Here is a 16961-nt window from a genome sequence, read left to right on the forward strand (position 1 = left end):
GAATACAAGATACAGTATTTTTCTGCTTCTTTTTTTTCCTGCTTCCACATGAATTCACCTATCCAAAATACTTTTACTGGGGTTATATCACCTACCTTAGTACACGAGTGAGTCTTAAAGGGAAGGGAAGATTGCCTTAAGATCTCAGGTATATGTGAAGGAAAATGATTTGAGAAAAGCAACCTGAGATTTCTGACATGACTCCCCGCTGCCCACCACCACCAACACAGGCCTGTGTCCTCATTAACAATCATTAGGTTAAAATTACTCAACCAAATGCTTTGCTTAAAGGCTTAGGATAACAACAAAAGGGCAGCAAACATGGAATATCACTAACAGAGACAATATAACTTACAAAACACAGTAAATGCACTGCTATACTTATTATAAAGAATCCCTCCATCCTGGCTCCTAATTTCTCCATGAGGTAGAGTTATCTTTACCCCCAGTTATCAAAAATAGTTCCAACCCCAAAACCCCTGGAATCCAGGGCAAGAGAAGGAAGGCAAGTGACCAATTCTCCCCACCTAGAGACCTCCTCCATATCTGTGTCTAAGGACCTGCCTCTCCTGTGATGATTATGATACTAGAATCACCCCACCGTCCTGGAAAGACCTCTACCTCTAACCCATAGGAATGAAGTTTTGGTTAGACAATCATATGTCAGTGTAGCATTATAACCTAATACGGCAAGAGTAGATAAGTGAGAATAGCCATCCCTTATAAAAACATAGGTTTCTAGTCTTTAACTCTAAAGGCTTTTCTTTTGTTACACCATGCTACCTCTCTTTTATTTTGATAAATTTAAACACATAAATCTGAAAGATATTCAAATTAATGGAAAATTATTTCCAGTAATCAAAACAATTTACAGTTCTCAAGCATGACAATTTGTAAATAGCTATGTCCGATTTAAATGTGATATGGTTGAGCTACTAAAAAATGTTCATCAAAAGATATACCTTTCTCTCCCTTCTTTTCGAGACCGGGTGATCTGATTAATTTCCAATGCTGTGAGCTTCTTTGCCACACGATACTGCCAGGTATAAAATGCTTCTTTTGAAGCTGCTATCACATGGGTTTTGGTCATTGTAACAAACAATGGTACTATTAAAAAGAACATTAAGGCAATTAGGTTACAATTAGACAGAATCACAAAATGTGCTGCAAAAGACTTCAGTGATCACTGAGTCCAACCTCACATTTTATAGACAATATACCCTAAAAACAGTCTGAGAACTCAGAAGAGTCAAAAGTTTGCAGGACCATACAGAAATATCAACTCAAAATGAATCAGACATTCATTCTAGAACTCTTAGAAGAAAACTTATGTGTAAATCTATGTGACATTGGGTTAGGCAATGATTTCTTAAATATGACACCAAAACCGCAAGCAAGAAAAGAAAAAGTAGATAAACTGGACTTCATCAAAATTAAAAACATTTGTGCTTCAAAGGACACCATCAAAAAAGTGAAAACACAATCCACAAATGGAAGAAAATATTTGAAAATCATATACATGATAGGGAATTACATCTAGAATGTATAAAGAACTCTTACAACTCAATAATAAAAAGACAAATAGCCCAATTTAAAATTGGGCAAAGCATCTGAATAGACATTTTTCCAATGAAGATATACAAATGGCTACTAAGCAAATGAAAAGATGCTCAACATTATTAGCCACCAGGCAAATGCAAATCAAAATCACAATGAGATAACACTTCACACCTACTAGCATGGCTAGAATCAAGAAGTCAGACAATAATGAGTATTTGCAAAAATGTGGAGAAATGGTAGGAATGTAAAGCAGTGCATCCACTTTGAAAAACAGCTCGGTAGTTCTTCACAATGTTAAATATATCAATAGAATTACCACATGCCCTAGCAATTCCACTCCTAGGTATATACCCAAGAGAAATGAAAACATACGTCTACACAAAAACTCATACACAAATATTCATAACAGCATTCATAAGAGTCAAAAAAATAGAAACAGCCCAAATGTCCACATGTCCAAATGGATAAATAAAATAAATAAATAAATAAAATTATTTCTATAATTATAACAGCTGGTTGGAAGGCAGTCTATTCTCTTATTCACTACCATTACTACTTGGTTCAGGCCTTTATCCTTCCCTCTGATCTCATATGTCTTATATTTCCTCATTAATTTAGAAAATGAAATTCTCCAAAGTTCCTTCTAATTTAGGAATATAGTCTCTTAAACATTTTTTTCATCTGTTCCATTTCTTAGAGAATATTTCATTGAATTCCTACTATGTACCCTTTGATGAAGTAGTCTCATCAAATCCATCTTACAGATAAAGAAACAGAGGATTAAAGATGTAAAATAACTTGCCCAGGGTCACAAACAAAATAAACAATATAAAATTAAACACACACATTCACAAAAATATAGAAAAACAAAAAAAAGTTTCACAAAAGATCATTTTAGTAGCTAATTTCTAAATTCACAATTAAAATGGTACAAAACATATTGTTCTATTCAAAACTACTGTACAAAGTAATCATTAATACAGTCAGAATAAAGGAACAGTGTTAACAACAGCTACCATTTATGGAGTTCTTGCCACAGTCCAAACAAAGGACATTTAGGGCAGTAAGAGACTTAGGAACTAAACAAAGAATTAGAAACTAGACTGATGGTATAGTGTTAACTGAACAGATTAACAAGTCGAGATTCAAACGCAAGAACTTTTATATGCTAAATAAATAACTCAGTAGAGTTGAATCATATTAAAAAGTTTTTTTTAATTACAGTTATCTAGATTTCTCTATTCAAAATGTGTACCACTACCAAACTCTAGAGGGAGTGAGAAGCCTTCCTGTAGGGAACAGCGGGTTGGAAGGCAGTCCAGAGAACGGTGGCAGAGCCCGATTCAGGGGGAGCCCTGAGTGGGACGAATGAGCAGGCCAGGCCTAGGCTTTGCTGAGCTTTTGCTGATCCCATCTGCACTAAATCATAAGACATTTGCTAAATATTCAGTAAATTCTACCATAGGTACTCTGATGCTGGTAACTATTATGCCTTTAGTGTGATGTGAAGTAAGTTTACAAACCTTAACTGCTTTCTAATAAAATAGTTTTTCCTAAGCATATAAAAGCATTTTTCTAACCAATGTTTAGCTACAATTATAAATTATACTCGTTTCCTTTTTTTTTGATACATCCTAAACAATCACAAGTTTATTAACAGCCTAATTAATTCAAAATTAAAAAGTTAGTGGTTCATAGCAAGTCAGACTTCTTGGATTTATATCACAGGCACTTGCTAACTCTGTGGACTTAGATAAATTACTTATTCTCTCTGAAGCTCTGTTTGCTTACTGTAAATTGAAGATAATAATAATATTACCAACCTTAGAGCTACTTTAAGGATTAAGAGAGATAACAAATATAAACCATAGTACAGTGCCTGGCATAGAATAAATGCTTAATAATAATAATTTTAAATGCCAATATTTATTGAATTTTTTAAATTATATGTCAGGCATTTTTATAGAATTATATAGTTATGATATATAATTATATTAATATATAATTAATGTATTACATACATAACTCACACCTACCCTATAAGGCAGGAACTATTATTACCCCCATTTAGCAGATGAAGAAACTGAAGGATGGAATGGTTAAATAACTCACTGAAGTTGCACAGCTAGAAAGCGGTAGAAGCTGGGACACAAACACAGTCAATCTGGTTCCAGAATCTGTGCTCTTAACCACTATGGCAGACTGCTTCTCATTAAGGGTTAATAGGGCTTCCCTGGTGGTGCAGTGGTTAAGAATCTGCCTGCCAATGCGCGGGGCATGGGTTCAAGCCCTGGCCTGGGAAGATCCCACATGCCGCGGAGCAACTAAGCCCGTGCGCCACAACTACTGAGCCTGCGCTCTAGAGCCCGCGAGCCAGGACTACTGAAGCCCACGCACCTAGAGCCCGTGCTCCGCAACAAGAGAAGCCACTGCAATGAGAAGCCCGCGCACCACAACGAAGAGTAGCCCCCGCTCGCCACAACCAGAGAAAGCCCGTGCACAGCAATGAAGACCCAACGCAGCCAAAATTTTAAAATTTTTAAAAATTAAAAAAAAAAGGGTTAATAACTGTTAGGTGTGGTTGCTATTATTTTTTGCTTTTTATAATAAAATGATATATAAATTCACTAGTCAATACAAAAAACAAATACAATATATATGAAACATGTTCTGAATCAGCATGGCAGTAATTTTGGCAAATTCATATGGGTAGATAATCCTATCTACATAAATTATGCTAGATCATTATTTATTATCTAACCCATCCAGGTGGTTTAGTTCTTAGTTTGCTAGAACTAAGCCTCTAGGAAAAAGTTAGAAGACCAAATTTTAACAGACTGAATATTTTAGGAAAAAAACACAACCAGGAAAAAAGCAGTCCATGTCCTTCTCAACTATTCAGTATCCAGAAAGAAAAAATTTGAAATATCTAGAAAGATCATTGGGAAAAAATTGTAAAGAAAGTAATTATGCTTCCATTAATTGAAACTTGTAACACTAATAGGTAATAGTTACTAGCTAAGCAAGGATGTAAAATAATTTAAGACAATCTAGGAATTCACATATAAGTAAAACCTGCTTGTAATATTTTAATGCTGAGGCCTGAAATAAATGTCTACATCTGTAATGTTCCCCCACTTTTCTACCTATTTCTCAGCCCTTTAAAGAGCTGGTAAACTGAAATTGCACTGAACTGTTTTCATCAAATCACCTCTCTCTGGCCTATATAGAAGACTTAGTGCAAATGCTACCGGCCACCATTAGAAAGCTCCTACGTGCTCCCCACAAAATGGCTGCAGCACAGGCACCTGGTACTTTTCAGGCACTTTTCATGCCTTCATTCTTCTGCAAATGCTGTTTCCTCTCCTTAAAATGTTACCTGAAGAAATACTTATCCTTCAGAACTCAGCTCAAATGAAACCTTCTCTAAGTAGAAAAAATGTCCCTGACATCCTTATGCACCGATATCTACTTATCTAGCACCTAGCACAAAACCTAGCACACAGCAGGGGAGCAATTGTCATTGTTCAATAGACTAACTATATTTTAATTATCTGTTTAGACATTCTACAGGAAATGTCAGAGTTAATTTCTTATCACTCCCAGTACCCAGTACAGTACCTGAAACAGTATGTACTCATTGATGGTTTGCTAAATAAATAGATTTTATTTTAAATATTTTCATACATTCATCCAAGCTCAAAATCTTGGAGGGAAGGTAGATAAGAAAATCAATCACAGTGCAGAGTAAGTACTTTGGATAGAAGCACACCAAAGGTATACTGAGGGCTCAAAGGAAGAGGCCCCAAAAATGGTACCTAACTCTTACATGTACAGTACAACAGCGCCTCACAAACTAAACTTCTGTAATAATATATAATGTTCTTTTTAAAAGTTTCTCTAGAGATTTTCAGGAAGAGCAGATGACAAATCACGTTTCCTAGAACAATATCAGTTATATACTTTTTTTGCTTTAGCCTCCAGTCCTCATGAAAATTTGGCATAGAAACTTAAAAAAGGAATTTTACAGGATATGTATGAAGCAAAAATGTTGAATCTTTGGCTGAGTTTACTGCAGACCAGTGAAAGAACTGTTTGTTAAAATTTCAGCCAGTGAGACCACAAAAAAAAAAGTTTCAAGACTCAAAAGTACAAATAATCATGCCCTCAAGCATTTGCCATTTTATGAAGGTAAAGGATTTACATCTGGCTTTATTAAAACACAGACTGCCTGTGATTAAAATTACTTTGAGGCTAACCCTATCATCATTATGATATTATGTTAAAACTTCTGATATTAAAAGAAAAAGCATATAATCTGAAGACTGACAGAATTCATCCCTTAGATTTAAGACTATTATATTTCTAATAAATAGAAGATATTCATGTGATAAGAGTCTGTAATAATTTTAAGCTAAGGAATACTAACATTAACAAAGAACACTAACATTTATTTACATATATAAATATGTAGAGAGAAACATATAAACATACCTAACAGTGAACATAAGACAAGAAGTTGAAAAGTTTCAATGTTTAAAAGTGAGTTACCAAGACCCTAAACATAGAGTATAAAATCTTTGAGGCCAGTAAGTATTCTTCACATTTGCTTGTATCACCCAAAGACCTTAGCAAAATACTTAGAAGGCACACTTTAACGTTTAATTGTTAAGGCTGAATGTGAAATCTAAAAACAAAATAGACTAGTCCTCAAATTCAGAAAATAATTCAATGGGTTTTCAATTTTTGAAACCTACTATTTTTTCTAACACCATATCCAATAAACTAATATACACTTTAAAAGAAAATCATTATTTTGGAAGTTATAGTGAAATGGCAACAAAATATTTGGTAACAATTTTTGACAAAATACTAAGAATAAGACGTGGAATTTTTTATGGTTACTTTCATAGCTATTGGATAGAGGGAAGGGTATATCTAAAGAAACAAATGTCTTCTGAAAACAAAAAAGTCAGGAATTTTTTTAAGTTGTCCCTATTAATAAACTAATTTCATCAGAAAAATCTGGACAGGGCAAACTCACTTTAACAAGCAGCTAAAGTGTTTTTTATGGAAGAGAGGTACTTAGAAGTTTATTAATAATAAAAGTGGTTTCATGGCAAAATTCTTTCTATAATCCTCGGTATATTACATACTAATCATTACACTGGATACCAATTCTCATACAATTATATTTCCCATTTAAAGCAAATGATGGCAGTATAGCAGTCATGAGATTATTGTGAATTTTAGATAGAGTAAACTTAAAAGTTATTGTATTAAGCAGGATCCTTCTGAGAGTGAAATGGGGCATTACTAATAATTTTACCACGACAACAGGCATAGACTGGTACTGAACCTGAACCTGGCAAACCAGGAAGTATGTTCATCCTTGTTTTAAAGAATACCGTTCTAATTAATAATACCATTGTTACATTTTAAAATAGTTTACAAATAAGACTTGATTAAAGAGAGAGTAAATATTAACATTTCCTTACCAAGATCAATGTATTTGGGATCCAGAGGTGTGCCAATAGAATTACAAAGAACTAGCACAAACTGTGAACAAATAAAACAGAAAGTATCAAAACTCCTGCTTATGTACAGTAAAAGAAATAATGCTTAACATACCATGCTTATCTCTTTTTCAAGTATCACTAACACGGAAAGAACTGATAAAATTAAATACAAAGAACAGCAAAGATAATCTACAGCACAAAAGTAAAGAAATATGAACTAAAATTAAACTAAGGCTGATTTCTCAATAGAGTGGAACACTGGTTTTTAAGAGACCATTTAAGAAACACAAGTACACCGGCTACTTTTCATTTTTATAGTTCTAAAATTCCTGGTCAGCTATAACCTCAAAACTCATTTTTATCCTATAACCAGCTATGTAAGAGCTAACAATTTGTTACCGTTGCACCAAATGTTTCCATCTCGTTCTCCTCCTTTGAAGCAATATATAAATGACATGAGAAATTCAGAAAAATTCAGTTAATTCAGAAAAAAACATAACCCAACCCAATGAAAATAACGTAAAATGCCCAGCGGTTAACACATACACAATTATCAATGATTAATATTAGGAAAAATAATCGAACATAATGCACACTTTACATCAGATTATTCTAATGATAACTTCATTTTTTTTGCTGTTAGTCACCTTCTCTATATCTAGTACTAAGAATAATATTTTACATAGATGTTTTCCTGATTAGAATAATAATTTCAAATAAACCAATTCTCAATGTACTATTTACACAGACTTGTTCTTTTCTCAGTATCTCAAGTAAAACTTCTTTAATTTCATAAATGTAAACTAAATGATAAAAATTACAGTAAAATATCATAATTTACTCTTCCACTACTTAAAACAAGCTTATTTACTGCCACAAAATACAAATGTTTTAGATACTTATTATTCACATGCTCATAGCTTAAAGAATCAAATGAGACATCTTACTAAAAACAGAAGTCCTCCAACTTCCCATTTCTTGCTCCCTAGAGTAATTACTTTCAGCTCCTGTAATTCATTCTTTTGCTATTCACCTCCACAAATGTAAGTAACATGTTTACAATGCTACTTCTTGTTCTGTTTTGTTTCCATTCGGGACGTCATGTAACCATTACTTTCACCCCTCCTTCCCAGCCTCCCATGACACAGGGGCACACTCCCATCACTCCATCTTTCCACTGAAGTCTTGTTAAATCAGAATTTAAGTTTTAAAATGTTATTATAGTTCAATTTTTAAACAATTTTAATTTTTTAAAAAATCTACTGAATACATCATTTTGACTCTAAATGCTATTCACAGCTGAGGCAAGTATAACATGATTTATTTTCCTTTCAAGCATGTTTTAAAGCTTTCCCTGGCGTGGATAATTGCCTTTATTTTTTTCTCTTTGCTTAGTTGTCTCTGTGTTTATTACTAACTCAAGTCCCCAGTTGTCTCCCAGTTATCTATGTCTCCCCTCAGGAGGTCAACCGCATTAACTATTCTACTAATTTCATCTTGGATTTCTTTTGGAGCCACCTGGGCGGCTCTCATTTGATGACTCACTCCCTAGGCATGTGCACAACTGCCAGCGGGTACCACTCCACACCACTGTTGTCAGGTTACCTTGTTTCTTCCTCTTTCTTAGTTTATTCTTCGTTTTGGTAAACCATATCCCGAAGTAACTTCCTAAGATAAGAAAGCTCGGAAGGTGAATTTTTGGTGATCTCGTACATCTAAAAATGTCTTTATGCTACCCTCCTATTTAATGAATAGTTTGCTTAAGGTATGGAATTCAATGTGGGAAATCATTTTCCCTCAGAATTTTGAAAGCAATTCTCCAAAGTATTGAGGTTGGCAAGTCAAATGCCATTATGATACCTGATCCCATGAAATCTGTTCTGGAACCAAGTGGGAAATGAAGACTGCGGTAACATTAATTTAAATGCCCTGTTTTCAGCAAGAGTTCCTCCACCCTTCTCTGTGCTTGGTGCCCTTCAGTGCAGGGACTCTATATCCTCTCTGGAGGGTAAACCAGTCTCCCTCATGGTTAGAAGGGCAGCTGCCCACAGGCTCAGTAGTGGGAGGGGATCTAGAAATCTGCTCCTTTATATGCCCCTTTTTCTTTTTCCCAAAGTATTCTCCTGCCTGCATAATCTCTGGTACTTCCGAATCGCTTTTCTGTTCACTTCTTTCTCCTACCAGGTACCACCACCAAGGGCTGTGTTTCTGGGATTCTGTGATGTAAACTCGTTGCTTCTTTCCTTTCTCCACTGATGGCTGAGTGTTCCATTTTCTTGGGTCTGCTAAGGTAATTACCACTAATCTCCTTACTCTCTAAACTCCAAAATTATGTTGCTCTTTCCTCTCCCTTTCTGGTCCCTATGGGCTTATAGCTTTTTAAAAATTACCTTTCCTGTTGTTTCAGTGAGTTTCAGGAGAGAACAGAGCCAAATGTAGCTGTTCAAATGGCCACCTTAAACTAAAAATTCTATACTTTTTAATGGGATAAAATAATTTATAACACAGCCAAAGACATTGGTAGTCCTTTTTTGAAAAACTGCATACTTCTACAAATATTTAAATTGTTAGCAGACTTTCTTAAAGGGCATTATTTATATTATTTATTTTATGTTATGAGACATTGACTTTTAAAGCAATATAACTCCACATAAAAGTACATTTCTGAATGTCAAAGCTACCCAAATTGTTATAAATGGCCATTGTTACATAATTTCTTGAGCATTTGTACTAGACATCTGGTTATTCATTTCTACTTATGGAATTTTAAATTGGAAAAGAATTGTGGTATTTTAAATATATTTCAGAGACAAAAAGCTTCAGTACTGGTCAATATAACCTGCCAATGGATTAACTAATTGGAGAAAAAAATCAGGGGACACAGAACCAATGGAGTCATATAACTTTCCAAACAGAGGTCTAGACAGACATGGCCAATAGACCCAATACTTTGCTGTACCTGCCAGTACAGAGGCCATGCTTGAGAAGACAGAGAACTATAGCCCAATTCCACCAAGTAGTTAACCCATCTAAGTTTTAAGATATCAAGGAACACCTACCTGAGGATGATTTTCATCAGCTTTTGTAGCCAAAATGCAGAAATCTCCACAAGTAGTAATAGAAACGAGACTCTTCACATACTTAACATATTTCTCGTTGTTTTTTGTATCCCAAAAGATAACACAGTACTCTGGACGATCAGGTCTGGTATAAGCATAAACTACAGTGTTTGAGCAATAACCCCACTAGGAAGAAAGGAAGAAGGAAAGGGAGGGAACAGAAGGAGGGAGGGAAGAGAGAGAGGAAGAGGAAGGAAGCAAGGAAGGAAGGGAGGGAGGGAGGAAGTAAGTTAGGAAGGAAGGAAGGAAGGAAGGGAGAAAGAAAGAAAGAAAGAAGGAAAGAAAGAGAGAGAGAAAGCAAGAAAGAGAGAGAGAAAGCAAGAAAGAGAGGAAGAAAAAGCAAGCAATTAACATTGGGAAAGTCGTATTATTATATTTTTATATTTTTCCTCTAGAAATACTGCAGATATGTGGTTTATCGGCGCTGACAAAATAAATTCTTTAGAAATGGAAGAGAGAAGGACTGAATATTCAGTTTAATCTCTTTTCTCACTAAAATAACAAATCTAAACGTAATAAAGACAGTTAAAAAAAAAATGTACCGCAAAAATAAGTTTGGTTTAACTTTCCTTATTTTAATTTGTAAGATTTAAGCTTCAGTGGTGAAAATTTCAGATTTTTCAATAGTCAATAACAGCTGCTTGGGGGACAACAGCAAGAGAGATCCCTGCCAAAGTTCAATTCTGAGTCCTGAAGCCAAAATTCAGAAATAGCGGCTTTGCCTTTTTTCTCCCATACACGTTTTTTTATATTTGTTTTTATCAGAGTAACATATGCACATAGTTTATAGTCAAATAATTCTACAAGGCTTATTTAACACAAAAACAAAATGCAGGACCCCCCTGCCTAATTTCCTCCTTGGGGTAGCCATTTACAACTATTTTAGCTGTAACTGTTTTGGCATTGATTTCCATATCACATGTGGATTGATTACAGAACTTAGAGCTTTCCCTCTCCCAACAAATTTATACGTAATTTTGAATAAATCAATATTCAGTGTCTACATTATTAACACTGTGTTTACTCTTCTTTTTTGCGGGGGGAGGGGCTGTGCTGTGGGGCATGTGAGATCCCAGTTCCCCGACCAGGGATCGAACCCACGCCCTGCCACAGTGGAAGCACAGAGTCCCAACCACTGGACCACCAGGGAAGTCTCCAGTGTTTACTATTCAAAGTAATACTGTGATTACTTTCTAAAATAAACTTTTTAACTCTAAAATAATTCTAGATTTATACAAAAGTTGCAAAACTAATACAGTGTTCCCTATACCCTTTACTCATTCTCCCCTGTTGTTAACATCTTACATTATTACCACAGTACATTTGTCACAACTAAGAAACCAACATTGATACATTACTATTAACAGAACTCCAAACTCAATTTGGACTTCATTTGTTTTTCCCTAATATCCTTTTTCTAATCCAGAATCCCCTTTGGAACACATTATTATATTTAGTCGTCCTGTCTCTTTAGGCTCCTCTGGGCTATGATGGTTTCCAGTCTTTCCAGGTTTTTGATGACCTTGACAGTGTTGAGGAGTCCTGGTCAGGTAGTATGTAGAATGTGCCTCAATACATGTTAGTCGCATGTTTTTCTCAGGCTTAGACTGGGGTTACCAGTTTTTAGGAAGATCACCCCACAAGTGAAGACCTCTTCTCATCACATCACATCGGGGCGTAGTGATAGCAATGTGACGTCACTGATGATGCTAACCTCGATCACCTGGACAAGGTGTTCTCCAGGTTTCTCCACTGTGAAGTCACTTTCTTTTTTTCCCCTTTTTTTCCATACTCCGCTCTTTGGAAGTAAGTCACTAAATGCAGCCCACACTCAGGTTGGGGGAACGAGGTAGGAGACTTTGCTCCACCTCCTGGCAGGGTGGTGTCTAGTAAATTAGAATACTTCTGTAAGGAAGATTTGTTTCTTCTCCCCCATTTGTTTATTTAAATAATTTATTGATATCAGTTTGTACTCATGCACATTTATTGTATAATTTGGGTTACAATCCAACGTTACGTCATTTATTTTGTTGCTCCAATTGTTCCAGCCTTGGCCACTGCGAGCTCTTTCAGGCTGGCTCCCTTGTCCCTTTGGCGTACCCCATCCTTTTGTTTTTTGAGCACTTCCTTACTTTCTGGCACTATAAGATGCTCCAGGCTTATCTTGCATTTTCCCTGCCCTAGTCCTAGAATCAGTCATCTTTCCAAGGTGCTTGACCTTTAAAAATTAGAAATGTAAGTCTTCTCACAACAACTATCCTTAGTAGTTTACCAGCTCAGTCTCATACTTCACAGCTTGTTATGGGTCAAATGTTAAATTTAAGGTAAAATATTGATTAGTCATTAGGCTGCTTGGTCTCATTTTCCCCTTCTGATCCATTCTCCGCCCTTCTCTGCCCTGCTCCGTGCCCTGGAGGCTGACTTCTATGAAATCCATTACCAGAACTACCTTGCCTTCTGCTTTCCAGTTGGGCTTGGCCAATAGAAGGCACCAGCAGGTGGTGAGATGGGCTGAATTATTTACTCCCCAAGGTTGTCTCTGCCCGGCCAGCTAGCAGTGGCTGTGCCCCTATGGGGTAGCCCCTCTTGCGTAGCCACAGCGCTGGTGGGTTCCAGGAACAATACTTCCTTCTCTTGCCCACTGTTGCTAGTCTCTGGGTGCTTGCTTTGTCATCCCTTTCTGGCCTCCTTAACTCTGCTCATCCCTCTGTAATAAACCCTTCATCAATCTCTCTTCAATTACTCCTTTGTGCCATCTGTTTCCTGCTGAGACCCTGACACTGTTGGAGTAATTTTACTAATTAAATATAGTATTCCAGGAACATTTACCAGTTCTAAGGTCTTCACACTGAAAAAGCCACCTTTCAACTGGTTTCTAAAACAATGTGGCTATGAATATATGCAAGAAACACACATTATACTTTCAGCTATAACAAAATTATATCATAAAAAACATTTTTTTTTTACAACTGCTCTTAATACTCACCTTATAATCGGGTCGAATATTTGCAAAATATATAAAAGAATCAACAGCTAGTGCAATTTTCAGTCCACCTCCTTCCCAAGATAGTGCAGACATCTGCTTTCCAGGAATCTTCAAAGTACCCAGATGCTGAAAAAAGTAATTATATTTAAGCTAAAGTATCACAATTAAATAAAATACCACCAATCACTTCACAGAGATCAAAAGTGGTACAAAAATTATTTTATGAAAGGTTGCTACAAACTTCAAATCATTTCCCTTCAATTTTTATAATGTAAAGCAAACATATGAGAGGAGAAATTTACAAACTATAGCCAAAGAATTCAGTATCAAATTTCATCAAATCTAAGATGCCAGAGATTTAAATACACATCTTTATTTTTATGTACAACTTAGGAAAGAAAAACACACTGCTAGCTAAAAATAGGACTTTGATTTTAAGATGCATCCCAATTTAGGGTTGTAAAGAATTGTGCTTCTTAGAATCAATGAAATATTGGAGTAATAAACTCAATCCTTAAGTCTTGCCTCTCGTTCATGCCCCATCCCACCCCCAACAGCCAACAAGATGCCAAGCATTTTGCTTTCACTCCTTTCTATCCTCCACTACAACTGCCTTCTTTCTTGACTGAACTATGGTTAACAGCCTCCTAACTGCAATTTTTACCTTTTGTCTCTTTTCTCATTCCTGCCCTTCCAATTCAATCTCCACTCTACTGCCATGATTATCATTCTAGAACACATATCTAATCATGTCCTACTCTGCTTTTAAAAAATGTTTAATAATTTTTAAAAATCAATAGGTCCCCACCAGTACATTCTCTAGAAGAGTATACAGTGCCTTTCCCCACTTGCCCAAAACTCTGTGGCTCAATACCTTAACGAGTTAGCTGTAATTACTGTGTTCTCCTCATGAGGGAACTACTGTGCCTCCATTCCCTTGGCCCATATAATATCTCTTCTGCCTGAAATCCTCCTTTCCTTTTCCCCAAGACTCCCTCATCCTACTATTCCTTGTCCTCCAGGAGTACTCCTATTCATCCATCAAGAAACAACTTAAATACTACTTCCTGCCTTCTTCCCTTCCTCTACGGTTCCAGAGAATTTAGACAATGAGCTACATGAGAGCACTAACTTTATCATATTCACATTTATTTCCCTATCCCTTAATAGATTCCTTGGTAAACAAGTACTCAAAAAAATATCAAGTAAATAAATGTATCATGCATTCAAATGAATTTCTTCATATACTAACAGTATATTTAATGGCTAAATTAGCAAATGAATAAATGAATACAAAGACTTTTTTAATGTGGACAAAGAAACAAAACATTTTTAATCTATGTTTATTTGACAAAACAGTATAATCCCACGAATTTTAATAAATTATACTGGTATCCCTCATTCTTAAGCAGATATGCTCTATAATCAAATTTAATATATTAAACTCCATTTTGCCAGGGAAACCAATGGGGAAAAAAAGAAAGTTGTAACCTAGGAGGGTCCACTCTCTCTGTCCTGCTGCCTGTACAAAACCAGAAGGAAAAAGCAGGGTCTCACAACATCACTCTTGGTACTGACAACCCATACTAGGAGGAGAATAAGGCCATCTTCTAACTCTGCGAAACACACCAGGCGGTGGCAGCAGCAGGGAAAGAACACTGTAGGCATGTCCCCAGAGTTACCTCCTTTGATTTTTACAACAGTGCCATGAGGTGTTACCTTTATTTCAGGAAATAAGTTAACCGAGTCTCAGAGGTTAAATAACTTCTCTAAGTGAAACCACACTGTAGAAACGGAATTCAAAGCCAAAGCCAGGTCAACCAGCCGACAAACCCCATGCTCTGTCATCTCCTCCCATGGCTAAGACCACACCAAGAAAACTAGAAGACCCCAGCCCTCAGAACCAAAAGTAAATTCTTCCCTGAGGTTTTCCTTAAGTTTAAATCTTTAGTTAATTTCCTCCCAAGTTCTTTCTAATAACATAGATCCAAAAATAAATACCCCATATATTCACTCATTCAAAAAGTACTATGACTAAATACCCCGAGGACCTATGCTAGATACCTTTAATTACAACTATACCAAAAACCACTTACAGTTTTCAATTTAACACATAACAGTTGATTTGCAAGATAAAGCAAATAGGCCTTTGAATGCATGTTTTTATACTTGGAGAAGACTGAACTAACAAAAATAAGCTGATAAGATAATATAATGATAAATAAACCAATGGCAACAAACAAAAATAACGAATAAAGAACATGAATTTAAAAGAAAGCTATAAACATTGAGATAACCAGAATTCAGATTTTTAATTATTTAGGAACCTTGAGAACTATACTTTTGTTTTTTCCTAGCTTTTACATCTACCAGAAATATTATTAGTTGACAAAGTACAGAGACTACATACTCTCCAGAGCACATTCTGCTGGGTAACTTTCAGCATCAGCTGACACCATTACTTACCCTTACAGAATTTATTAAAATATATTAAAAAATATTAACATAGTGAAACAACTGGTATAGGTTTTTGTGTAGCCAAAAATAAATATTATTGAAGTCTAAGGTGAATTTATAAAAACCAACAGGATATCCAAGAGACTGAATATAGTCTAAAGTTTGAAAATAAAATAGGTAAAAATTTATTAAGCCTAGTTACTAATAAGTTCTCATTTTCTAAATTCTTTAAAATGCACAACATATTAATTCTCCTATTTTATATTTTCCACTGCTGCTTCAAGAAAATTCTCTTCAAAAATTAAATTAATTAATAATACTATTGAGAAGGATACCATATGTGTTTATGAAAAAATGTTTATATTTTAATGTAGCATCACCTAAGATTAATTATAAAGAGATTTTCTTAAAATAATCTATTATTCCACAACAAATTGAAACAATTAGAAGTTTGGGAAAAGGATAGACAGCACATTTAATTTATCATATTAAAACCCCCCAAAATTGATCTGAAACAGCTAAATTACACTAAAAACAACTCAAAAAACAGCTGTAGAGAGATGCATATTCAGATCACAGAGAAAATACTCTCAATAACTACTCCCTAATGATTTCTTATATGAAACATCTGGTCTTCTAAATGTAAAGATTATAAAATAAATTCCACAATAAAATGAAGGCTTATAATATAAGGATATTATTCAAAGACATACACCTGATAGTTCATCATTTTTACTTAAAATGTCCGTTTTAAAAAATGTGACAAGTTTATACCCCTTCCTCCATTCTTCTTTCCCCTACTTTATTCACTGCATATTTAAATGGAAAGAAAGAAAGACAAAACCTTTAATACGTTTACCTCACCAAATGGAGTGTAAAACTGCACAGTGTTTACATCTTTGTCCTGAGTGATGGCCTTCTGGGAGCCTGCCACAGCTAACACGCTGCCAGTGTGGTTCCACTGGATACTTACTACATACATGCCACTATCAATTAAAACAGGATCTAGTCAACAAAAAAAAAAAGGAATTGTGGTAAAATATTTAGCCTAGAAAACTTTATAATCTTAAGAATAATTTTAAAATATTTTTTTAATTCTCCACATTAAAAAAAGAAAAGTTACATACTTTGGTCATTCTCATGTCTCATTATTTGGCATCTGCCATTGTCAAAACAAATCGCAAGGCAGGGGCAATGTGGCTCCACATAGCCTTCTGTGCCATGGTACCAGTGAATTCCAGCAATACTGATTGCTCCAGTGACATTCACCAAACAATTCAGTTTCATTTTCATCTAAATAAAATCAGTTAGTTAGTATTT

The 16961-nt window shown here is 35.2% G+C and overlaps 1 protein-coding gene across 1 annotated transcript in view; it reads right to left on the minus strand.

Moving 5' to 3' along the window:
- Nucleotides 1-16961, minus strand: part of WDR35 (WD repeat domain 35) — a 60059-nt gene that overhangs the window by 27577 nt on the left and 15521 nt on the right. Inside the window, exons 7-12 of the mRNA XM_061210564.1 lie at nt 16769-16934; nt 16501-16646; nt 13185-13310; nt 10139-10324; nt 7059-7119; nt 963-1107 (exon numbers count right to left, since the gene is read on the minus strand). Of these exons, the coding sequence (XP_061066547.1) occupies nt 963-1107; nt 7059-7119; nt 10139-10324; nt 13185-13310; nt 16501-16646; nt 16769-16934 (830 nt within the window). The remainder of the gene's footprint in view (nt 1-962; nt 1108-7058; nt 7120-10138; nt 10325-13184; nt 13311-16500; nt 16647-16768; nt 16935-16961) is intronic.

Source organism: Eubalaena glacialis, chromosome 14 (genome assembly GCF_028564815.1).
Source record: "Eubalaena glacialis isolate mEubGla1 chromosome 14, mEubGla1.1.hap2.+ XY, whole genome shotgun sequence".
Classification (NCBI taxonomy): domain Eukaryota; kingdom Metazoa; phylum Chordata; class Mammalia; order Artiodactyla; family Balaenidae; genus Eubalaena; species Eubalaena glacialis.